The sequence below is a fragment of the Cnephaeus nilssonii genome, assembly GCF_951640355.1.
Source record: "Cnephaeus nilssonii genome assembly, chromosome: 10".
NCBI classification, from domain to species: Eukaryota; Metazoa; Chordata; class Mammalia; order Chiroptera; family Vespertilionidae; genus Cnephaeus; species Cnephaeus nilssonii.
The window spans coordinates 78,766,112-78,791,146 of NC_137081.1; the positions used below are offsets into that span (position 1 = coordinate 78,766,112).

A 25,035-nucleotide genomic window follows, 5' to 3' on the forward strand; every position below is an offset into this window, starting at 1 on the left:
CATTTGATTGAGCGTCATCCCATGCACCAAAAGGTCTCGGGTTCAATTCCTGGTCAGGGCAATGCCCAGGTTGTGGGTTTGGTCCCCAGTTGGGGGGAATATGAGAGGCAACAGATGGATGTTTCTCTCTCTCCCTCTCCCTGCCTCTCTCTCTAAAAAATTAGTAAAAACATATTAAAAATAAACGTAAAAAGAGCCTATAGACGGCAAGGGTATGCTGGACAGAGATCCCACATCTTTGCAATGCACACTGCCAGCCGTGGGAATGCACGGCGTCTTCATTGTGAAACTGGTTTTGATGATTTCTTATCTTACACGCGAATAAGTCCTAAAGCTCTTATGGAAGAAAGGGGATGTGCACCTCCCCCTAGAAAAATATCCCGAAACCTGTTTTGCTGATGATGTGTCCAAGGGAAACAGACATGGCTCCCCCCACCCATTACAGCCAAGGAAAGGGTAGAAAATCTCTATTTTATTAGAAGAAATGCATCGTCCATTTCCCTACTTTGGTTAGGCTGTGGCAGGGCAGGCGGTGGCCGGCTGGAGGGCTGGGTGTGAGTTTATAGACCTCAGAGCGTTCTGTCACCTGTGATCCTAATGCTTAAAGGGTGGCTGTTGAAGTTTGGCTTGTTTGTTTTGTTTTGGGTTGTTGTTTGTTGTGTGTGTTTTGAGAGGAGTGGCAAGGAATAGAGAAGCACTGTGGGGCATTTAATGTCTGCTTACAGTGCACTTGCCCCAGGGTGGCAGCCTGTGGAATCAGGACCCTTTGCCAGTACTTCAGGCAGCCACTGTTTGACGCTCTCTAGGTTTTGGTGGGTTACAATACAGAGGATCACATATTAATACAGATTGGTTTTGTTTGAGCCACACACTTGTTTTAAAAGTAAACATGGGGAAATTTCATGTAAGATTTCCAGATTTCCATTTCTCTTAACAACCAGAAGTCTGGCAGCACTGCGCCCACATGCTCTCAGGCTAGAACTGGGGTGCTCAGGTGGGAGGAGCAGAAACGGAGCGGGAACGCCCACTGGCTCCTCGAAGCTCTGAGGCCCTGGGTAGATAACTTAGCTCCTGTGTGTCCCTCCCCTCCTGTACTAAGTGGCATAATTAACAGTACCTGCTTCTAGAGTTCTGCTCAAACCCTAGGGCAGTGGTCAGCAAAGTCATTAGTCAACAGAGGCAAATATCAACAGTACAACGATTGAAATTTCTTTTGAGAGCCAAATTTTTAAAATTTAAACTTCTTCTAACGCCACTTCTTCAAAATAGACTCGCCCAGGCCATGGTATTTTGTGGAAGAGCCACACTCAAGGGGCCAAAGAGCCGCATGTGGCTCCCAAGCAGTGGTTTGCTGAACACTGCCCTAGGGCAATTACCAGTGCTGCAGAGGGATTTGCTAAATAAGCAATAGCTGCCCCTCTAAATGGGACGAGTGCACTGGAGCTCAACACAGCCCCCACCCCCACTCATGCCATTCAGGACTTTGTGCTTATGTCAGACCCTCCCAGTGCCCCAAGACAAGGCCTTTTCTTCCCTGGGTTCTAACCAGGCCATCCATCAGCCATCTGTGGGGGAAGGGGGGCGTTTCAACAAAGGTAAGAAGGAGTCTGAGGGGAATTTATGGGAAGGGTCTTGTACCCGCTCCTGAAGTTAAAGTCTGTGGCTTCCGTTGCCCACAGACACCTAAGTACAAGAGCCCTAAAAGGATGGACGGACAGAGGGCTCTGCCCCGCAAAGCTGGGCCTGTACTCCCGCCACCCCCACCCAGAGTGCGTGAATCATCATCATGGGAAGTTGCTACTTCAACTGCAGCTCTCTGCCTGGTCTGTGAGAGCTTGCTTCCATGGGAGCATGAGAGGCAGGTGCTTCCCGCTCCCCGAGCACCTGCTGCTTAGTGTGAAGGGGAGTATGGGGGAGCAAGGGGGGATGCATTAGGATCCATCCTTTCCTCCAGTTGTTCACAAGTCAGAAGGTTTAAAATGTGCTCCACCTGTCACCAGCCAACATCCATTTCCAACAGCACTGGGTGAAGGGCTTGGGCTCCTCCTTCAAGGTCCTCCAAGGACACTGTCCCATCGTCCTTTGGGCGGCTGGTCACACACAAACATGTGCAGCTCCGTCCCACGTGGCGCATGCTCTGTGCATCCTGGATGAACAGACACTTTCACAAACATTTTACCCTGTGCAGTGTTTTCCTTGAGGCAGGAGAGAGTCCCTCTCATTATTTATCTTGAGAGTTTGAAAAGCCTCCTTTGAGGAGGTCATTGTCTGCAAGGGCAAAATAATCATAGGATTTCTGGACAAGCTGGTAAAAGAAAAATGATTCATTATTTCAAGAATTATTTTGCCTTCACTCCCCAAAATGGATGAAGGCTTCTAACAATATGTGAGAGGGAGCAAGCTTAACTTTCAAGGGAAAAGAGGTTCAAACATTACATTTTTAGCTCCACCACAATATAACACGGGTCAAGGCGGTCCATCCGTTACCCCATGGTCTTCTGGTTGTTATTGTACTAGTCCCTTTACAAAGAAGGCCTGCCTGCCCTCCTTCCCTTCTCATCCATGTGGGCTAATGAGCTTGGGAGACTTTTTTTTTTTGGTTCTATTCAAGCAGTATCCCCTCCTTCTGGTCCTTTTTAGGATGTCAGAACAGATAATATAACTCATTCAAACAGATTCATCCTGACCCCACATGTTCTTGTCCTGTCACGCAAAATTGTGAATCTTCACAGCACAATATATTGTACTGATGGGGGCTGTGGGTGTAACTGCTTACCTGTATGGATAGTGTGATGCAATAGACCAAAAGGCAGTTTATTATACAATTAATGCATGTATGTCTGGTACCGAGCACTCATTATGTTGGGTTATTTTGGCAATCAAATTTGTTTGGCGTTAGTGCAAGCCTGATACCCAGAATGAGGCAGCTTGACTGATAAAGACACTGAATTTTAAAATGAAAACTGCAGAGGCTGAGCGATCAATATGACCTTGGCTATTCACAAGCCAAATAACTTATGGAAATAATGTAAAAACCCTGGGAACTATTTTGCCTAACAGAAAGGTTTTAAATAATATTTTAAGAAAATCAAAAGCAAACATCCTCTGGACCTTCTTTGCAGATTAGATCTGAAATGAAAGACCCAGAGTTACACAATTAACTATTGATTTTGTTGATCCATATTTAATTCACATAGCAATCAAGTTGTGTTTACACAGTCGTGTGGGGCGGACATTCTTCACTTGGAGCTAGGCACCTTTCGCTTTTACATTAATTTAAAGATTAAATTGTTCTGTGCATGTGAGACAAAAATATAGTTTATTTTTGTTGTAGCGGGCGGCTGACTTAAACCTCGTAAAGTGGCATGCAGTCAGTTTAGGTGGTTCATGAAGAAAATACCTGTTAAGATGCAAAAGTCAGGTTGCCAACTGAATATATTACAGGTGGCGGAGAGAGTCTGCATGCTTCCTGGGACTAGCATATTGTACTAAGGCACTTAGCATCCCGTCTCCCTGCAGTTTAACTTCTGGATTTGATCCATCCAGTACTATTTGGGGGGTTATCATCTGAATAGTCAGTTTTGTTGCTGCCCCTAAGCATGTCATTATTGTCATGTTCACACTCATTCATATCACCAAGTTTGCCCTGTCTGAAGGAAATGGGAATCTGAATGTGAGCAACTTGCCTGGGACTGGCTCATGCCCGGCGAGGCAACACTTGCTAGTTGATGGGAGCAATTAAGAGAAAGGTAGAGCCAATCTCTGCACCCTCTATCATGGGCCTGCTCTTTTCCGTAACATTGTCCGCCATGAGGAGCTTACTGTCTGGGCTCTTGCTTGGAAGCAATGGCAGCTGCTGCCTCACCCATGCTGGCCCAGCCCACCTGGAGGAGCAGCAGAAAGCTGAGGAGGCCCAGAGCAGAGCTGCCCGGCCAGCATGGCCATGAGACACGAGTCCGCATCTCTGCTCTTGACAGAGAGAAAAACAATTGCTTCTGCCATAGTAGACAGTAGTCAGACATGCGTGGATCCAAGGGTCGCCCTGGTTCTTGATGGTAACCTGGAATCCCAGACTATCCCACTGTTAGTACCAGTATATCTAGGAGCTGGAAAGCAGCTGAGCCATTGCAGGTCAGGGGAAAGCCTGAAATGATGCTATGTTATGTGTCTTCATCATGGAAAAGCAGACGTTATAGGAAACTCCGTCAAGTCTGTGAGCTCCAGAGGAAATGATGTAGTGAAGATAGATCTGGTAGTGACTACGCTTATTGATATGCAGTGGATATGAACTCTAAGAGACACAAGACAGACGTAGTGCCAGAATCGGAGAAAGAGAGCAGAATAAAACCTAGTCCATGACCTCAAGAAGTGTGCAATCTAATTGAGAGGTGAGACATTGATTTTTTTAAAAGAGCCTATATAATAGAATGAATGTAAGTTCAGAGTCAAAGGGATAATTTGGCTATTTCAGCTAGGAATTCATAGAGAGAAATATCCCTCTGGATAAGCTATCACAGAAACAAAACCAGCACATCTGAATATCTAAAAAAAGGATCCAGTTATAACACTTGGTTACTATTGACAGCAGTATGGACTATAGAAAAGAGAAGAAATTCCAATGCCAGCATGTTGAATTTTGGAGATAACTGGGCCCAGAAAAGTTAAGAAAGGTTATGTAAATTAGTTAACCCATGAAAACATTTGCCCAAATGATGTTCCAGACTAAAAATGGAAGAAGATCAAAAGAAGCTAAGCAAGTTTAGGGAGTGATTTCAAAAATAGGAAGGGGGTAAAGGAGCACACTCACAACTCTGAGTTTAACAGGATGTGTAGGTTCTAGATGCCGTTTTCAGGCCAGCAGAGTGGATTTACTATTCTAACTCAGTGCCCAGGGATTCATCTCCTAATAGATCTAAAGCCCCGTTCTATATGGATATCATATTAAAGAATCCTAAACATGGACATTCCTTGTGAACAATAGCTTTGTCTTCTATACCATTGTATCTCCAGTGTTTAGAATACTATCCAGTGAGTAGTAGGTCTCAATAAATAGCTGTTGAATGAATAAGTGAAAAATGATGTGGCAGGAGCAGCATAATTCCTATTTAAATATTCATTAAAATCTGGGTACAGAGCTGAAGTAATGATTGTCACTGTCATATTGTGACAGAGCAAGGGATATAGAATCCAGAGTGAAAGCGATTCCTATTGGCATTCTCCCAGCTAGCACATCCTTCCATTCTAGGAACCCCAGTGCTTACTGGGTAACAAGGAAAAAGAGCATCTTACAATTGCCACTATAAATGAAAATGCAAGGCCTAGCAGCATGACTCAGTGGTTGAACATTGACCTATGAACCAAGAGGTTCAATTCCCGGCCCAGGTTGCAGGCTCCATCCCCTATATGGGGCGTAAAGAAGGCAGCCGATCGATGATTCTCTCTCATCACTGATGTTTCTATCTCTCTCTCTCCCTCTCCCCTCCTCTCTGAAAAAAATAAAAATATATTTAAAAAAAAAGAAAATGCAAGACAGAATATAAAGTTTAATGTTTCTAAATATTAAAACAATTCCCACCAAGAAATGTTCTCTTTAGTACAAGATCAATAAATTGGTGCTGATTCTGAGTTGCCCTGGCTCTCAGGATTTAATATGTCAAATATCCTTGGGAAATAACTTTATCCAAAACCCTACGACTGAAACATGAATGCATTAGGAGATGAATACCTTAAACATGCATACAGCGAGCATCCTTACATGCACAAATATCAGTGTGTTCCTGGGTGGACTTTCGCTTGCAGGTGATTTTGATCACGTCTGCTGTAAAGTGCCTAACAGATTGGATGTCACAGGGCGCTGTGCTTCCCACACGGTCTACCAACTGCTGTTAGAAGGAACTCCAGGCTGCCTAAGTATTTACAGTTAATGAATAACAGAATGTTTCTCCCTGGCTATGGCACTGGCAGCATCCTTTATAGTAAAACTTCCCACTTTCAGGTATCTATAATAATAAAAGTGTTATATGCTAATTAGACCGGACAGCTGAATGACCTTCCAGATGACCTTCCAGAGGAATCCGGGCTGTGAGGGCTGAGCCCCTTGCACAAATTTCGTGCATCGGGCCTCTAGTACTTCTATGATGTGCATCATTATGATGGTATTGGAGATGATCCTTTGTGGGGAGAGCTTCCATGAAAAAAAAATAGCATAAACTTTTTCACACTCAGCTGATCCCCCCAAAAAAGTTAATTTTATTTTTCTTATAGGAGCAGCCAAACTCTATCACTTCAGAGTGAAAACATAGCTTATGCTGCTAGAATATACAGCTGGTCCCTTCATGCTGGGTTTTCCCTAACTGACTCTAAGCCACACATGACCCAACTTGCTGGTCAGATGGGTATCACACGTCAGACATGAAATGATAGAAAGAATAGTCCCCCAAAATGGCTAATTTGTATTTTAAGCCAAGGGAGTAGTGTACATATTGTTGTATTCATAACGGTGCCTATAAATTAAAGGCAGAAAAGCTTGATGCCCTTGCTCTCACCAGACAGAATCATTAACCTGACACTATTGAACAGATTTAGCAGTTCCTGGCCCAGAACCTGTTCAGTTCTCATCCCTGAATAAAATTTTAGTTAACATTATTATGCTGGAGGAAGAAAGAAACTAACAACACAGATAAGCACGGTCTATTTAGTTAAGCTAATTGTACAAGCTGATGTCAATGAGCTGGCTGGTTTTCCTGATTCCAGGTCAGTATAAAACTGCAAATTTTAATCTTGGAGAAATTGATCAATATTGATCAGATCTGATGCATGACTCAAGGTGATCAACCTACATTTTAAATTAGATTTGTGGATTTGTCCACCACTCTGGAAAACAACAATCGAAAAATACAAGTTTTTCAAATGGACATTTCAAGTGATGGCACTAACGTTAGAGTTTACAGGAGTCATACACATGTCCTTTGTGTGTTCATATAAAAATTCCACTGCCCAGCTGGCATGGCTCAGTGGTTGAGCATTGACCTATGAATTAGGAGGTCACATTTTGATTCCTGGTCAGGCTCGATCCTGGGGGGCATGCAGAAAGCAGCCCATCAGTGATTCTCTCTCATCATTGATGTTTCTATCTCTCTCTCCCTCTCCCTTCCACTCTCTGAAATCAATAAAAACATGTTTAAAAACAAAAAAAATTTTCACCAAAACTTATAATTACATGCCTTTCCTCTTCCCAAATGCCCTTCTCTACATAGGCCACGCTTGTGATTTTTTTTGTGTTTCTTTTTTCTCTTCCCACATCTCCCCCAGTTTTCTGTATCTGGGAACATTTTCCATCTCTGTGATAAATGGTTTCTCTTTCCTTCTGTCATTTTGATGTGGTCTTTAAATGTCCTCTGTGACCGTAGTTTACCTCCGAGCTGAATTATTTTCCCTTCCACAAGGTATATTATTTTCTAGCAACCCTAAGCTTCCTACTGACCTTCTCTCAGCTTGCTTTTTTTTTTTTTTTTTTTTCATCAACAGCCAGCTCACTTTTCCCCCTCTGGGTTCAGGGGTTCCAGCAGAGGTCACTGGAAGTCATTGATCATGGTAAAGGACAGCAGTGTAGTTAATGATACAGTCATAAAAGCACATCTCGACTGCAAACTACTCCTTCACCTAATGAAACCAGCTTGCCCCGGAGATCCCGAAGAACCTTCGGGCCCAGGGAAGACACAGAGGGCCCGCGGGTGCCCGTCACATCTCGGCGTGTGGGTGGATGCAGAGTGGCTCTCTATTACAGATCCGGAGCATTAATTTTTCAGAAGGGCAAGTGAGGAGTCGAGGTAACAGAGGGACCTGAGCACTGGGAGAAAGTAATTTTCCAAGCTGGAATTTGGCCGGGTTAACAGGGTTAATACCACAGCTCACTAGAAAGGTCTGGAGGGTCTCTAGTGTCCACCAAAGGTCACGCTATCTATTTTTATGTCTCATCCAGGAAGGGGCTCCGCCAGGAATCCAGGAGGAGGTGGCATTAAAGAGAGATTAGCTGGTGCCTCTGAGAAAGAGAAATGACTTCAGCTGCCTCTTTCCCCTCAGGCTGGCCTGCCACCCGCACCTCTGACTAACAGGCTGCAGCGTGCACCGGTCTTACTCCCACAGCCAGAGATCACTCTTCCCGGGCTTTGCTCAGGAGAGGGTGGGGGGACCACCCCTTCAACTCTGACCGAAAGCCCAGGCCTGGCCAGACTGTCTCCCGTATTTGATTTATCTGCTTCCAAGTGGAAGCGCTCCCATCTTTCTCATCTGCTAAATCACCTCCCTCCTATTTTTCCGCCCATGGAGAGGTTTCTCTGCCCAACCCAACTCACTGCCGTCTATGCATTTTTCTGCATCTGTTTCCTTAATTAATGTTTTAAATTACAACTAAGGGGCAAAGCATTTACAAATTTGATTTTTTTTTTCAATTGTTGCTCCCTGCATCTTCTTGGCCCCCATGCACATATGTTCCCTTGAAATCCGCATCATCGTATGTCATGAGAACTGTTGGGTGGTGGAGTGTTTCTCTTCCTGAGGAGCGAGCTCCCCGGGACAGCACTCCTGGCATCTCTGAGCCCCTCATTCCCTTCTCAGGAGGAAGAGGGGTGGCTTGTTTAATTAGCAAGTATAGGGGGAAACAGGGATGACGCAGGTCCGCTTCCGGCTCTCCCCACCCTTTCTCTGCGGTCAGGCTGGCTGCGAGAGGCACGTTCTGTTCTGTTCCTTCAGGCTGCAGGGCAGCGACTTCCAACCTTTTCCATTTCGTGGCACGGAGACACTAATGACTCAAATTCTGCAGCACACCAAAACTATATATTGTTTGCCAATCTGACAAAAAATAGGTATAATTTTGATTCATTGACACTGGAGGGCTATTGTTATGTTGGCTGTTGTCAGTTTTTTAAATTTGACAATCCAAGGGAAAAGAGGTCAGTGCCCCGGACTAAGTAGTCAGGTGTTGCGTGTTTTATAAATTCTTGCAGCGCACCCGTGGGAAATCGCTGCTGTGGGTTTAAAGGGTAGACAGCTGCCCCCAGCCCAGGACTGCTGGTCACTAAGCCTGCCTACTTCTGGAGACCAGTGATAGGAAAGCCACTTCTTTGGGACAGAAGCCTCATTCTTCCACATAAGGTTTCTCAATAGTAAAGCTGATATTTTAACCTCCCATCAGCCTTTTTCTTTTATCTTAGCCAATTCATTGAGAACTCGGGAAGAGAGTTATTATTCTGCCACCTCAAATTCCAATAATAGATGCACAGAAGGCACTAATTAAGAATATTTTAGAGTCAAAGAGCTTTACCGAGCAGGAAGAGTCTAAAAAACTTCATTGTAAAGAAACTCAGGTGGTTAGAGCATCCACCTTCAGACTGAAGGGTCCTGGGTTCGAGTCCGGTCAAGGGCACATGCCTGGATGGCGGGATCAATCCCCAGTAGGGGGTGTGCAGGAGGTAGCCAATCAATGATTCTTTCTCATCATTGATGTGTCTATCTCTCTCTCCCTTTCCTTTCCTCTCTGAAATCAATAAAAATATATTTAAAGAAAACAACAATTCAGGTTCAGAGGGGTTACACAGCCAATTAGCAGGGGCTGAACACTGGTTTCCAAATACCTGGTCAAGTGGTTAAGATTCCACATTCTGTAGTCACAATGCTTCTTCTTAAACCCTGACTCCCTAACTTATTGGCCCTGTGTATGTGGCCTAATATTCAAACCTCTTTACCCTGTATTTTCCCATTTGTATAATGGGACGAGAAGAGTACTGTCTCGGGGTTACTGTAAGGATTAAGTGAGATAATTCGTGACATGAGTTCAACCCAGTGCCAGGCATGCAGTGAAAACACCTTACAAATGTAGTTATGATTTCCTACCACGTATTCATGAACTCACTGGCAGTGACTCTATTGCAATAGAGAAATAAGAAATTTTGTTGATGAAGATATGTTTACATTAATTTGTGCTAACAGCTTAGTCCTCTTTGTAAGTATGCGTGCCCAGCTGAGGAATGATGCTGCCTGAATTTCACAAGTAAATGTGAGTCTCTTCCTGACATTGTACAGTAGACATACTAACCAATATTTTCAAGATACAATCAACTGATGGAAACATCTTTGAAATAATGAAAGAGGAGGCTTCATCATGGAACAATAATTCATTGCACTATGTCATGAATCTGCTACTTGTCTCTCTCTCTCCTACTGTGGGCTAGAATTTCTGGCTGTACATATGTAAAAACTGTTTGAAGCTGATATTGTTATGCATATACATATATTTTTGGTTTATCACCTGAGTTTTTCTGTATCACCTTATGTAGTCTCCCCATCTTTTCCTGTGGCAAGGGTGCATTTCACCTTCTATTTTATCCTTCCTGGTGTTCAGGATATTGGTCCTGGCAGAATCTCTACTCCATAATTTTGTTGACTGTGGGGGGAAATGGTATGCATTTTCAAGTGGCTGAAAATTAAGAAACCAAGTTTCCAGGTCTAATTTCACCTGAATTTGAATTTGTGTGAACTGCAAATTCCATAAATACCCCATGTAAAGTACAGCTGACATCAGCCGCCCTCGCCTTCCAGGCTGATGTAAGAGCAGTGAGATCAGGATGGAAAAACTCTTTGGAAATAATAGTTATTTATTATTTATAACCCAGGTTACAAATTATTTATAACCCCGGGTTATAAACTGGGCTGATACTTTCCTGAGTCTGGTTGGGGTTCTTTGAACCCCATGGGATAGGCATATCTTTATCTTTGTTTCTGTCTATGGTGATTCTGTCCATTATAGAATCTAAAAGGGCAAGAGACAGACTATCCAGGCAACTGCTGGGCCCGAGTAGACTGCAGAATGGTTGACAGATGCAATAAGAAATTTCTTAGAAGGCCTTCCCTCTTACCTACTGCATATCTTAGTCTTATCCGCCCTTTAAAATCCTTCCAAGTGCCCCTGCTACTATGAAACTTCCTCTGAGAATCAAGATCACACAATTATTCACACAGAGCCAAATGGGTTTGATCGATTGGCTATATGACTACAATGAATTAAGGTATAATTCTCAAGGGAATTCTGGAGGATATGTCCCTATCTGGTTCTTGCTTGAATTATCGCTAATAATGCCATGAATACACTAAAGACAGGACACTATCTTAAGAATATGCAGAGCTATTTATTTAAAACTAGAAAATATAATCTCACCTGCCCTGTTTAGCTCTCCTTTTGTTCTCAAGTGCAATAAAAAGTCCACCAAAAAGTGAACTGTACAACTGTTGCCACCTATAGGTGACAACTGTAGTATATGAATGTTATCATAATTCTGATGAAGCATAATATATGAAGGAAATGAAGCATAGTATATGAAGGAAATAAAGATGTTTTATGGAACCTACACAATCATCATCAAACATGAATCTTTACTGGGTTTGTTACTAATATTATTGTTGTAATGTAATTCTTATTTTAGATGCTCCCCTTAAAGATAATTTTGGTTGATACTTGTTTAGTTATTTTCCAAGATAGAGTTAAAAGCTTGGACTCTGTAGGCAGGCTGGTTCGGTCCAAGTCCAGACTCTACTATGTTCTGCTACATAGCTTTAAACAAGTTACTTAACTTCCTCAAGCTTTGATTGCCTATAAATGGAGATACTAAACATACCTACCCATAGAATTGATGTGATGATGAAAACAGATAATCCATGCAACATGCTTAGCAGAGAGTCTGCACAAAACAGGCACTCAATTAAATGTTAACTGTTATTATCATGATTAGTTTGCAAAGCACCTTTGCACACAGTTGCTGCAAATTAATGAGCACTATTTTGTTTTCATTCAACAGACTAAATCATTAGCACATTACTGTTTGACCTCAATCCCTCCTTATATGTTAAATTTAAATATTATTTGACTTCAAATATTTAAAAATACCTGCTATCTGACAAGACAATGTTGAGGCTAGTTTGGTATGTTTCTAATTGCAGGCAGGGAAGTAAGCTACTTTAGTGTTTTTATACCTAGCTGGCAGGACCACTGAAGAAACCCAAGCCAACCAGGTGAGACTCTGCTGATGCTAGAGAAAGCTGAATCCATCATCAAGTCTCCATTGAGAATCTACTGACAATTTAGCACTGTGTTAACCAGCGATTTTTGTCCTTTTTCATCTCATGGCACATGTAAACTAATTACTAAAATTCTGTAGTACCCACAAAAATACATTTTTTGCCAATCTGACAAAAAATATATGTAATTTTGATTTATTCACACTGGATGGCTATTGTTGTGTTGGCTGTTGTCATTTTTTAATTTAACAATATAAGAGAAAAGAGGTCAGTGCCTCTGACTAAATAGTCAGGTTTTGCATGTTTTAAAAATTCTTACAGCACACAAATTGAAAATCACTGGGGTAGGCATTTAGGGAAAAATCTGGCAGGGGGTATGGTAGAATACAAATAAGAAATGTAAAATATGATCTCTAGCTCAGAAGTCAAAACAATGCAAAATTGCAATTTGGCATAAATAGTAGGGTTTTTTTGGTTATTATTGTTTCGTTTTTATCTTAATATTAGAGGCCCGGTGCATGAAATTTGTGCACTGGGAGGGGGGTTCCTCAGCCTGGCCTGTACCTTCTCACAGTCTGGGACCACTCAGGGGATGTCCACCTGCCGGCTTAGGCCCGCTCCCCTAAGCCAGCAGGTGGACATCCCTCTCGTAGTCCAGGACCCCTTGCTCTTTACTACCCACCTGTTCGCTGCTCCTTTCTGCTTGGCTCACTGCTCATTAGTGCTTCCACAGAGGCAGGAGAGGCTCCCGCCACCTCCGCTGCATTCGCCAGCTGTGAACCCGGCTTCTGGCTGAGCTGCGCTCCCCCTGTGGAAGCGCACTGACCACCAGGGGGTAGCTCCTGCATTGACATCTGCCCCCTGGTGGTCAGTGCGCATCATAGCGACTGGGCATTCTGGTTGTTCTGCCATGACAGTAGCTTAGACTTTTATTATATAGATAAACAAATAACTAAAAATCAAAAGATTTTAAATATAAGCAAATATTGTTCTAGATTTATGGCCTCACCTTTAAAATCAAAAGATAAGGACCCATGTTTCTGGACAGCAGCTGTAAGCTAAATTTAAGTACAGGAATACCTTGTTTTATTGTACTTCACTTTATTGTACTTCACAGATATTGCATTTTTTACAAATTGAAGGCAAAAGACTCCACCAGCAAAGAGATTATGACTCACTTTGTTGTGATAGTCTTGAACTGAACTCACAACATCCCACAGGGTTTACCTGTAGCTGCTCCTCCCTTTAAACTAGGCACCTGCTCATGGGCTGACCACAGTCCTCACCACTCCCTATCGCTCCCCAACCCTGAGGCTAACTGCCAGTTGGCCCTCACTGTCACTCTTGTGCAGGAGAAAGATGAGTACAGAAATATTTTTTTACTATAAGAACTCTTGATGCCTGAGACTAGAGTCACATCTTGACAGCTGTCGTCCTGGTGTGTAGAGTTCTCAGAGAGAATCTGCTGGTCTTGGTTCACTGGTGAGGGCAGTAAGTGCCCCTGGCAGTGCCCAGATCAGAAACATGGGCGGGGGGGAGGGGGGGAAAAGAACTCTTAATGTAATCACCTTTCTTCAAAACTGAAAATAAAAGAAAGACTGGGAAGACCATGTGATTTTTCTTAAAGCTTATTTCCATCACCTTCCTGGCCAATGTAGGTGCTATATTTAATTGAATAATGTTGTTATAATTAATTGAAGAAACAAACCTATAAGCATGAAGCATTTAGAAAGCATGACGCACGATTTGTGTCCAATAGGCAGTGAGTGTTTTAATGATAACTACATCTCTTTCCTCATCTCTACCTAATACATTGTTATACTTTTCACATCCTTTCCAATACTACAAGTTCTTTTAGGCTAGTGACTCTCAAATTTTAACATGTATAGAATCACCTGATGAGCTTGTTAAAATTTGACTGAGCCTTAGCATTTCTGATGTAGGAAATCTGGGTGGGGTTAGGAATTTGCATTTCTAACAAGCTCTGACATTATACTGTTGTTGGCCTGGAGAACACAGTTTGAGAATCACTGTTCTAGAATAAGAACTCTGTCCTACTATTATTTCTTTATTGTACTATTTGTTGAGTATCTATTACTATGTGTCAGGATCTTAGGGTGTTGTATTTCTAATATGTCAATCCTGAAATAAAGGTGTGTCTTCTCACCATTTACACCTGAGGAAACATGCTCCTGGGCACTGACCCAGCCCATGAAAGGGAAAACCTGAGTGAGATTCAGATTCAAGTCTGTCTGCCTCCAGGGCCCCAACTTGCCTCCACAGGATGCGATTTTATTCAGTTTTATGTCCTCAGTTTCAAAACCTTTCCCCTGCCTCAGCATAGAATTTCTAATAAATGTTTATTGAATAAATTTGAGATCCACATTGACCAGAAGTAGTCAAGGAAAATGCTTGTGGTTCTTGAATGAAGAAAAAGTGAGGAGATATGCAGATGAGGAGAAAATCATATTGAATGCCCTTTATTTACCCACATTTAGTATAATCAAAGCACTTCCAACTTTCTCCATGTATTTTAGTATTGTACTATATAATTTTTTGTTTAAAATGCCTAAAAATTGATGTGACATGAATAGGAACCCTTGCATAGAGTTATTCCTAACTATGGAGCCACTCTTCTGTAATCAGCTAGGAATCTGTTCCTCAGCCCACCTATGGTTGCAAGGTAGCCACCTGAGACTGAAAATTAGCTCTGTAAGCCATGCACCTGCACATTAATAGTATAATAAGATAAGAACCACTTCGAGGATGATTTTTCAAGTATTCTCATAAAATGATGCTATTTTCCATATCAGAGAGAGAAACTCTGAGCCTGATCTTGGAATATTGAAGCCATCCACTTCTGTACCTCTTTCAATTCTCTTTCCATTAAATATTTAACATGTGAATATATAAAGAATAAATTGGCAATAAACAAATACCTCTCCTAATATATAAAGAACCAGGGTCCGTAACGTCCAAATCAACCAAATGGACAACCAAATGCAAGGCTGCGTGTGCAGCAAGCTCAGGTGGGCGGGGACTGGAGAGCAGGCTGAACTGCTGATCTCTCGGTCACTCCTAGGTTGCGGCCACCCATGGCGACCCAGCACTGACTGCCGCCACCTAGGCAGGTGTGATGCGACTGGTCAGGGGGCCCCGCCATCGCCCAATGATTGCCCTGCAGCGGGAAACTCAGACCACTGGCTGGGGGGCTCCACAATAGCCCCAAAGAGGGAGACCCAGGCTACCCGGCTGGCGGCAGCGGGCGGGGCCGCCCTCTGCGGGGCAATCAATCACGGGGCTCCTGGACTGTGAGAGGGTGCAGGCCAGGCTAAAGGACACCCCCACCGAGTGCACGAATTTTGTGCACCGGGCCTCTAGTCAATAATAACCTTAAATGTAAACAGGTAAATGCTCTAAACAAAAGGCATAGGGTAGCTGAATGGATAAGAAAACATGACCCAGGAATATGCTGTCTCTAAGAGACCCACCTCAGAACAAAAGTTACACACAGGCTGAGAGTGAAGGGATGAAAAAAATATTCCATGTCAATGGAAATGAAAAAGAAAAAAGAGGTGTAGCAATACTTACATTGACAAAATAGGCTTTAAAACAAAGGCCATTACAGGAGACAAAGAATGTCACTACATAATACTAAAGGGATTGATCCAACAGAGGATATAACCCTGGTAAACATGGTAAACATATGTGCACCCAACATAGGAGCACCTAAATATATTTTTAAAATCTTGGTGGACATTAAGGGGGAGGTTGACAGCAAGCAATACAGTCATAGTAGGGGATTTTAACAACCCACTGTCATCATTGGATAGATCATCCAGACAAAAAATAAACAAGGAGCCCTGACTGGGTAGTTCGCTCTGTGGCTGCAGCCATTTTTGTTGGGATTTATTTATCTTCTAGAATTGAAACTTTGTAGCCTTGAGCGGAGGCCTGGACCAGCCAGGGCCGGCCAGGAAGTTTGGCTTCCTCCATTGCCAGGGAAACCCAAGCCTCCTGCTCGCTCCGTGGCTGCAGCCATCTTGGTTGGGTTAATTTGCATACTCGCTCCTGATTGGCTGGTGGGTGTGGCTGGTGGGTGTAGCAGAGGTACGGTAAATTTGCATATTACTCTTTTATTAGATAGGATGAATGGGTTAACAATGAGATCAAGGAAGAAATAAAAATTTATTGGAAACAAATGAAAATGAACACACCAACAACCCAAAATCCATGGAACACATCAAAAGCAGTCCTGAGAGGGACGTTCATAGCATTACAGGCCTTCCTCAAGAAGCAAGAAAAATTTCAAATAAACAATCTAACTCTATACCTAAAGGAACTAGAAAAAGAACAATATGTGAAGCCCAGAGTAAGTACAAGGAAGAAAATAATAAAGATCAGAGCAGAAACAAATGACACAGAAACTTTAAAAAAAAAAAATCACTGAAGCTAAGAGCTGGTTATTTGAAAAGGTAAAAGGTCAACAAGATTGATGTACCCTTAACCAGACCCATCAAGAAAAAAAGAGAGAGGACCCAAATAAATAAAATCAGAAATGGAAGGGGAGGTATAACAAACAACATCACAGAAATACAAAGATTGTAAAAAAAATACTATGAACAATTATATGCTAATAAGTTGGACAACCTGTGTGAAATGGACATATACCTAGAAAATTACCAAAATATAATCTTCCAAAACTAAATCAGGAAGAATCAGAAAACCTGATAGACTGATCTCAGCTAATGAAATTGAAGCAGTAATTAAAAAACTCCCAGTAAACAGAAGTCCTGGACCAGATGCCTTCACAGACAAATTTTACTAAACTTTTAAAGAATTAACACCTATTCTTCTCAAATTATTCCAAAAATTTCAAAAGGAGGGAAGACTTCCAAGCTCTTTTTACAAAGCCATCATTATTCTAATTCCAAAACAAGATGAAGACACTACAAAGAAAGAGAAGTATAGGCTAATATCTCTGATGCACATAGATGCTAAAATTCTCAAAAAATATTAGCAGACTGGATCCAACAACACATTAAAAAGATCATACACTATGATGAAGTGGCATTTATTCCAGTAAGGCAAGGTTGGTACAATATTTGCAAATCAATAAATGTGATACATCACATAAACAAAGGAAGGACAAAAATCACATGATCATATCAATAGATGAGAAAAAGCATTTGATAAAATCCAACACCCATTTATGATAAAATGCTTAGCAAAGTGGGAATGGAGGGAACATAACATAATAAAGGCCATATATGACAAACCTACAGCCAACATCATGCCCAGGTTGCAGCTCAACCCCGAGTAGAGGGCGTGAGGGAGGCAGCCAATAAATGATTCCCTCTCATCATTGATGTTTCTATCTTTCTCCCTTTCCTTTCCTCTCTGAAATCAATAAATTATATATATATATATATTTTAAAGTATAAACTCAAAATGGATAAAAGACTTAAATGTAAATAGTGAAACCATAAAAATTCAGAATAAAACATAGGCAGTAAAACCTCAGACATCTCTGGTAGAAATATTTTTACTGATATATCTCCTGGGGCAAGGAAAACAAGGGGAAAAAATGGGACTTCATCAAACTAAAAAGCTTTGCACAGCAAAAACAAACAGACATCAACAAAATGAAATGGGAGCTCATTGGATGGGAGAACATAAGAACATATTTGACAATGATACATTTGGTAAGGGGTTAATTTTTAAAATATATAAAGAACTTACAGTATTCAACATCAAGAAGATAAACAATTCAATTTTAAAAATGGGCAAAGGACCTGGATAGGCATGTCTCCAAAGAGGACATACAGATGGCCAATAGACATATGAAAAAATGCTCAACATCACTAATCACACCTGCCAGAATGAGATGTCACTACAATGAGATATCACTTCACACCTGTCAGAATGGCTATCATCAATAAATCAACAAACAATGTGCTGGTGAGGATGTGGAGTAAGGAAACCCTAGTCCACTGCTGGTGGGAATGCAGACTGGTGCAGCCACTGTGGAAAACAGTATGGAGTTTCCTCAAAAGATTAAAAATGGAACTGCCTTTTGAACCAGCAATTCCACTTCTGGGAATATATTCTAAGAAACCCAAAACACTAATTCAAAAGAATATATGCACCCCTATGTTCACTGCAGCATTATTTACAATTAGTAGCCCTGTACACGGATCCATGCGCTGGTAGCTTGCTGCCGCCCTCCAGTAACTCTCCTCCCACTGCCCCACCATCCTGTAGCTCCCCCAACCCCCTCCCCCCTCATAGTTTGCTGCCCTGCCCTCTCCTGTAGCTCTCTGCTGCCCACTTGTAGCCAGTAGCTCGCTGCTGCCCTCCTGTAGCTCTCTGCCTGCTGCCCCGCCCTCCTGTAGCTCCCTCCCCCCCACCCCCCATAGCTTGCTGCCCTCCCCCCTCCTGTAGCTCTCCACTGCCTGCTTGTAGCTCGCTGCCCCACTCTCCTGCTGATCCGTGATCCGGTTGTTACGCGGTCAGTCGTTACGCTTATGGCGTAATGACCATTTGCATATTACATCTTTATTATATAGGATAGCAAAGACCTGGAAACAGCCCAAATGCCCATCAGTAGACTGTTGGATAAAGAAGCTGTGGTACATTTACACATGGAATACTATGTGGCCATAAAAAAGAATAAAATCTTATCTTTTTCAACAGGATGGATGGACCTGGAGATTATTATGCTAAGTGAAATAAGCCAGTCAGAGAAATACAAGTGCCATATGATTTCACTCATATGTGGAATCTAATGAACAAAATATACTGACAAAATAGAAATAGAGGCATGGATACATGAATGGACTGACAGCTGACAGAGCGAGAAGGGTTGGAGGACTGAATGAAAAAGGGTGAAGGAATGAGCAAAAAAAAAAAACACACGTAAACATAATACCTAGACAGACAACAGTGTGGTGATAGCCAGAGAGAAAGGGGGTGTGGGGGAGCCGGACCTGGGCAAAAAGTGGGATAATGGGGATGGAAATGAACTTTGCTTGGGGCGATGGTCACAAGATTCAGTGTGCAGACTATGTTTTGTTTAGTTGTACACTTGAAACCTGTATGGTTTTGTGAACCGATATCATCCCAATAAATTCAATTTAACAAATAAAAAATAAATAAAATACTTAACACACAAGAGTCATAGTCATTGGATGTGTCTGTGTTCCCCTGAATCAGAAAGCAATTTCCTCACTTCACCTCTGTGTGTCCATTGTGACAATGCAGGGATGGGCTGAGGAAACAAATTGCACATGTTAGAGCCTTGGACAGGAGTGGTAGAGACGGGTTGGCAAGTTAAGTGGAATATTTGGGTGGCAAAATAAAAAAAAATACAGGCCATCTTGTCCTTTATTACATAAGAGCATGGAAGCCAGCCAGACCGGAATTCAAGGCCTGTTCTCTATCACTTGCATAGTGACCTTGGGCAAGTGACCCGGTCACTCTGAGCCTTATTTTCCTCCTTAAAATGGGGATATGTCACTTGCAGCTTTGTGAAAGGCTTATAGATAAAATATGTCCCGTGTCTTTGACATAGTGGGTGGTTAATAAATGGTAGCGTAGCTATTGTCATCATCTCTAAACCCTGTCTGTACTTCTTCCTATATTAGGGTGGAATTTTTGCAAGAAAGAGGAAAAGATGAGAAATGAGTTAGTAGCTCAACCACCTCCACACTGTTGCTTTTGGCATCTGGACCTTCTTCTCTACTCCCACCTCAGACCTTAGGTGCCACTTGAGCAGCTGAATATAGTAATGTTCATAGGGTTAACCTACAATAATTATTAAATCTGACTGCAATATTTTATAAAGTTCTAGAGACTACCAGTAACATCCTAAAAATAACCCTGTTGAAATAGGTGTTACTAGAACCTCTTGGAGGGGTGTGGTTACTAAGGTATAGACCTATTACCATGAATTTTAAGCCCTTGGGCCTTCTAGAATCCATGCCCACTGGCCTGGAGATCTCTTTCAAATACCGCAGACTTGTAAAGGGACCAAATACAAACATAACAATTCTTCTGATGAGTTTAACATATACTTAAGTTTCTAGGCAATTTAAGGGATCTTGTATTTTTGTTTGCTTGTTTGTTCTGTTTTTACATATAATCATAATTTCTGGCTGAAATTCAACCCTATCCATACTTAGCAACAGGATAACTAATACTATTTAGTAAGAAAAGGGAATGGTCTGAAACTATGATTAAGAAAAATTAGGCACTTTACCTGAACAAATTTCAAATGGATCCATTTAAAATGAATCTAAATGGCACTTAACTGGTTGGCAAATTGGGACCTATTTATCTCAGGAAAAATGATTCAAGTCTTAATTTATCCCTAAAATTGGCTTTATTATTACATTTAATTATACTAGAAGCTTGTTAAAGACTTGTAGGTTCTCTCTATCCCTTTAAACTGCACTTTATACAGAGAATAATTGAATATTGGAAAGAAGAACTTGATTTCCAAAGAAATATGTTTCTAATATTTTCCTCTTTTCATTGCAGAAATTGAAACAAGTTGAAGAAACAAAAGAGGATCCTGAGAATAGATTATCTAAAATTTCCCTGGAGTCATTCAATAAATATAACAGCAATACTGTGATTTCATTAGAAAAAGAGAAGAACTCTCCAAACAAGGTTGAAGGACGAAAGGAAGAAAAAGAAAAAAATGAAGAGGCCTCTTTGAGTAGCTCAGACCGGCCTGGGGTAGACAATTTGGAATCTTTGAGTGATTCTTTATATGATAGCTTCTCTTCCTGTGCGAGTCAGGGTTCGAATGATGCATAAAGGACTTTCTCCCCCTTAGTGAGCTGGAAATGGAGCACTTAAGAAACAGGGGCTGGGAGGGGCAGGTAGAGATGACAATAAACTATTACAACACCAGAGCCTGTGTTTTCAGGCTCACAGCAAGCGACCCACTGGAGCTTACTTCTCTGACAGGGCAATAAAGACAGGCTCCATGTGTTGTGTTTCCTAAGGATTAAAAGTAAACACACCCACGATACAGAAGTCTTAAGTTTGCACTTTTTAAAATACTTGTACAGAAGTTGTAAATTTTTTGGAAAAGAAATTATATTTGTAGCAAAAAAAAAAAAAAAAGCAATAAATTAAATCAGTGCCATGCTCTTGAAATGATATACTAAGTCTTTTAGAAGTTGATGATAATATATTTTTAAAATTCCAACTGAAGTTTTTGTCCAGTTCATCTTCTAGTGCTTAAATTGTTTGTGGGTACACTCCGAAAACCTAAAACAGGGCCTGCAAAAAAAAAAAAAAACCACAAAAAACACAAACAAACTAAAAACAACAACAGAGGCTCATTATAATCTCCAACTCCCAATCTTGATTTGATATAAACTTTAATTCTAGTGTAATTTCAAAATTGCTGCCAGAACTATCCAGGCTTAGTAATGAGTATAATTCTGCTTCTACTGAGAAATGTAAAGAGTACTGAAGTGTGACACTGATCCGTGGGGATGCGTTATCAGAAGTGACTTAATTCTATTTTCAATAGCTGATCTTCTTTCCAAACATTTCCTTCCATCCTCCTCTACTTAGTCCTTCACTATGATTCGGAACACTTTTGTTGATTTTTATTTTCCTGCTATTTTTATTAAAATCTGGGCAATCTAGAATGAAAGCAAATTTCTATTTACAATGTTCACTTTTTTAAAAAAAATTTTAACGGTTGGTGCTATGAAAAATTCTTACTTTTTAATATCCCTTTTTTTCTACAAAGTGTTTATATGTAAGGATAAATTCTATTTTAAAGGTTATGTGTATTTTTTCTAGATGTGAACTATTTATAATGATTTTTGTACAGGAGCTTGTAAACTAGGCATAATAGAAATATTTTTAGACTCTGTATAGTTACTTTAGTACACACCTGTTTCTTTAAAGACTATTGTATGATCAGTGTTATTGGGTAAATTTGTGCAATTTGTTATATTTGAATTCTGTTGTCTTAAATGAAAATTATGTGACGTGTCATTGTCTTTCAGACCTTTAAAAATTCTTTTGTTTCATTTCTGAATAAAAGTCATATCACAATCGAACCCGTGAAAGCTTAAAGGAACTTGTTCAAGGAGCCTTTGGCCCAGTTTAGTTGTTGGAATCTCACACGTGCTCCAAGGATGAACTGCCTAAGGAATAAATAAACCGGCCCTCTGGCTCCCGAGATAGTAATTCAGCCACTTGTCAGATCCCAGTCTGCAGGCAAAGGAGTAACGGTCAAAGCATTTCCGTCTCCCCGAGGGGTTAAGCGGCTGGAAGTGAAAGGCAGAGGGGGTGCAGAAGGCCAGGAGCCGGGGGGAGATGGGGACTGCTCTGCAGAGGAATGACAAGAAAGTCCTTGCAGCCCGTTCCAGCCCGCTCTGCCGGCAGGATGGGGAAATGAAAGATCAGCGTCCCGCCCTGCGGAGCTCCTCCCGGAGGTGGCCGAGAAGGTGAAGAGCGGCAATGCGTCTGAAACTATTTCCACAGAAAGGGGTGCTCCCTAGGGATTTGGGGGGCGGGTGGGAACTGCGGGATTGGGGGCGGGGGCACCGAGGCTCTCCGGCGGGCAGGCGAGCCAGCGGACTCCCGTGCCACCTGCTGCAAGGCTCTGCGGCGAGGGAGGTGGACGCGGCCGGCGCAGCCCCGCGCTTCCCGGGCGGTTCTCTAGGTGGGTCGCTGGAGCCGGAGAGGAAGAATGGCGGTGGGGTGGGGTGGGGTGGGGAGGAGGCAGAGCAGCGGGACCGAGTGCGAGTGCGGGGCTGGGGAGGTGCGGCACCGGGGCGGACGCGGGAGCGTATTCCAATGGCCCACGGATTTGAGAGCAGGAGGAAGCTTCCCGGCCCTTTGGGAGAAGGTGATGGAGCAACTCCCTTCTCCATTCCAATTTGCTTTCTAGTGGGAGGTCGCGGCGGTGGGCCCCGGGCGGCCCTCTCCTGGGCAGTCTCGCCACACCCGCCCGCGGGGCGCGGAGGCAGAGGAAAGGGGGGCTGCCTGGCGCTGGCGCGCGGGTCCCGGCAGGGCCCGCCACAGCCGCCCCCCGGCCGCAGCTGCAGCCGAGCCCGGTGATGACCGGGGGCTGCTCTGGGAGAGAAGGCGCAGCTGCGCGGAACAGCCGGGGCGGCGGCAGGTGTGCAACTTTGCGGGCCCGGGAGCGCGCTCCCGCCCAGCTGGGAGGACCGGACCCCGCGGGCGGCGGGAACCCGCCAGCCGCCGGGCACTGGCCAGCCCGGGAGCGCAGAGGTCCCTTCGGGAGCGCAGTCTGCCGACCCCATCGCGCAGGTCCCGCAGTCAGCGCCTGGCCCGTCCCTGACGCACCTGCTGCGCCCTCCTCTCGCTTCGCCAATCTCACCCCTCCCCCAACCTCGGAAAACTACGCGCTCTCCCTTGGCCTCCCGTCCTCGGGAGGTGCGGAGGCCGGAGAGGGAGGCGGTAGGAAGGGGGTGGGGACGTCGAAAGACAGTCCCAGCCTTCCCCGCCCGCCACCCCCACCCCAACTCGGCAGCCGTCACGTGGTGCCCGGAGTGGGAGGTGAGGAGAAGAGGCTAGACTTTTTGGATGCTCGCTTCGCCAGTAGTTCCTTCAGTCTCCGCCGCCAACTCCGGGGACGCAGCGCCCCGCCCGAGCGAGCCGGCGACGGGAGCCGCGAGCGCAGCCGGGAGCCCCGCGCGGGCGATGCGGGCGCCGCTGGCGGCACCTGCGGCTCCTCTCGGCGGCGACGGTCGCCTCGGCGACAGCAGCGCGGGCCACCGAAGCTCCGGCAGCCACCGCCGCGGCGGCCCGGGCATTTCCCGCCGCGCTCGCCGCCTCGGAGGCACCTGCCAGCTCCCGGCCCCGCGGCTCCGGGAGGATGTGGGTCCTCGGCATCGCAGCGACGTTCTGCGGATTGTTCTTGCTTCAAGGTAAGAGGAGAGGCCGGCAGCCCAGCCAGGGGCGCGCGCCGCGTCCACCGCCGGCCCCTGGCGCCCAGGGCTGCGCAGGGGCTGCCCCGCTGGAGTTCGGCGGCGGCTGGAGCCCAGAGGCGCCGGGAGGGAAAGTCTCCCGGTCGGGCGCCGCGGGAGGAGAGCCGGAGGCGGGTTTGCAGGACTCGAGCTGCAGACGCTCGGTGCTCGGACTGCACGGTCTGAAGAAGCAGCGCGGGCAGGAGGGAGGGTCCGCGCGCGCTGTGCCGGGGCCTCCGCGAGGGAGAGACACCGGTAGCCCCAGCCTCGCCAAGTTGTCAGGCGTCTCTAGCAACCCGTGGGAGCGGCGCCGCCGACAGGTGAACGGCGCGCGGGGCAGTCTGTGGCGGGGCGTGCCGGGGCTGTGACCGTGTTGCTGCGACCGTTCTGGGTCTGGGAGGGGCGAGCTTGGGAACCAGACTCAACTGCGCGGGAGCAGGGGGACTTCGGTCTAGACCGAAAGCTCCCGGGTCCCAGCGGAGTAGCCAGGCTGGAGCTGCAAAAACGTCTCGCTCCTTCTTTCCAGTACGCGACCGACCGTCTTCCGATTGAGCTCTGCAGAGCTGGGACCCCAGCCGGGCACCCTCGCCCAGTGGTAGCCCTCAGAGCTGGGAGGAAAGGGTGTCGTGTAGCGGCCGGGGGTGCACGCCCGCGCGCCCACCTGCCCCTCCCCCCGCCGCTGCGGGAACCGTCCCGGAGGGAGGCCGGCACTTGGGGCTCCGGGGTACTCGGGGTCTGGCACTTCCTTCCCGGTTTCCGGGTGGTTTCCTGGGAGTCTCAGAGCCACCGGAAAGCTGACTTCAAAAATTAGTAAAACTAAAAAGGCGTCTGCGGATGCAGTCGCAAAGTAGTAATTAAGTAATTTGTAACCAATTAACAATTAGGCAAATCCTTCAGCGCAGACTGGAGCTGACGCTTGTCTCTGGAGCTGTTCGGTCGCGCGGGTGCACCCCCCTCCTTGCAACTTCCGAGTTGGAAGGCCAGGTGTGTGGCTGTT

The 25,035-nt window shown here is 44.4% G+C and overlaps 2 protein-coding genes across 6 annotated transcripts in view; both read left to right on the plus strand.

The window, feature by feature from the left end:
* The window catches only part of NCKAP5 (NCK associated protein 5), a 965,452-nt gene extending 943,287 nt beyond the window's left edge, over positions 1-22,165 (plus strand). For 4 of the 5 annotated variants that reach the window (XM_079782414.1, XM_079782415.1, XM_079782416.1 and 1 more), the window contains one exon: positions 20,611-22,165. In XM_079782414.1, the coding sequence (XP_079638540.1) occupies positions 20,611-20,892 (282 nt within the window). In that variant the 3' untranslated portion in view covers positions 20,893-22,165. The remainder of the gene's footprint in view (positions 1-20,610) is intronic. The other variant, XM_079782418.1, reaches the window with a different exon arrangement.
* An 898-nt stretch (positions 22,166-23,063) lies between these two features.
* Positions 23,064-25,035, plus strand: part of LYPD1 (LY6/PLAUR domain containing 1) — a 36,603-nt gene continuing 34,631 nt past the window's right edge. Inside the window, exon 1 of the mRNA XM_079781923.1 lies at positions 23,064-23,999. Coding sequence (XP_079638049.1) covers positions 23,948-23,999 — 52 coding nt within the window. The 5' untranslated portion in view covers positions 23,064-23,947. The remainder of the gene's footprint in view (positions 24,000-25,035) is intronic.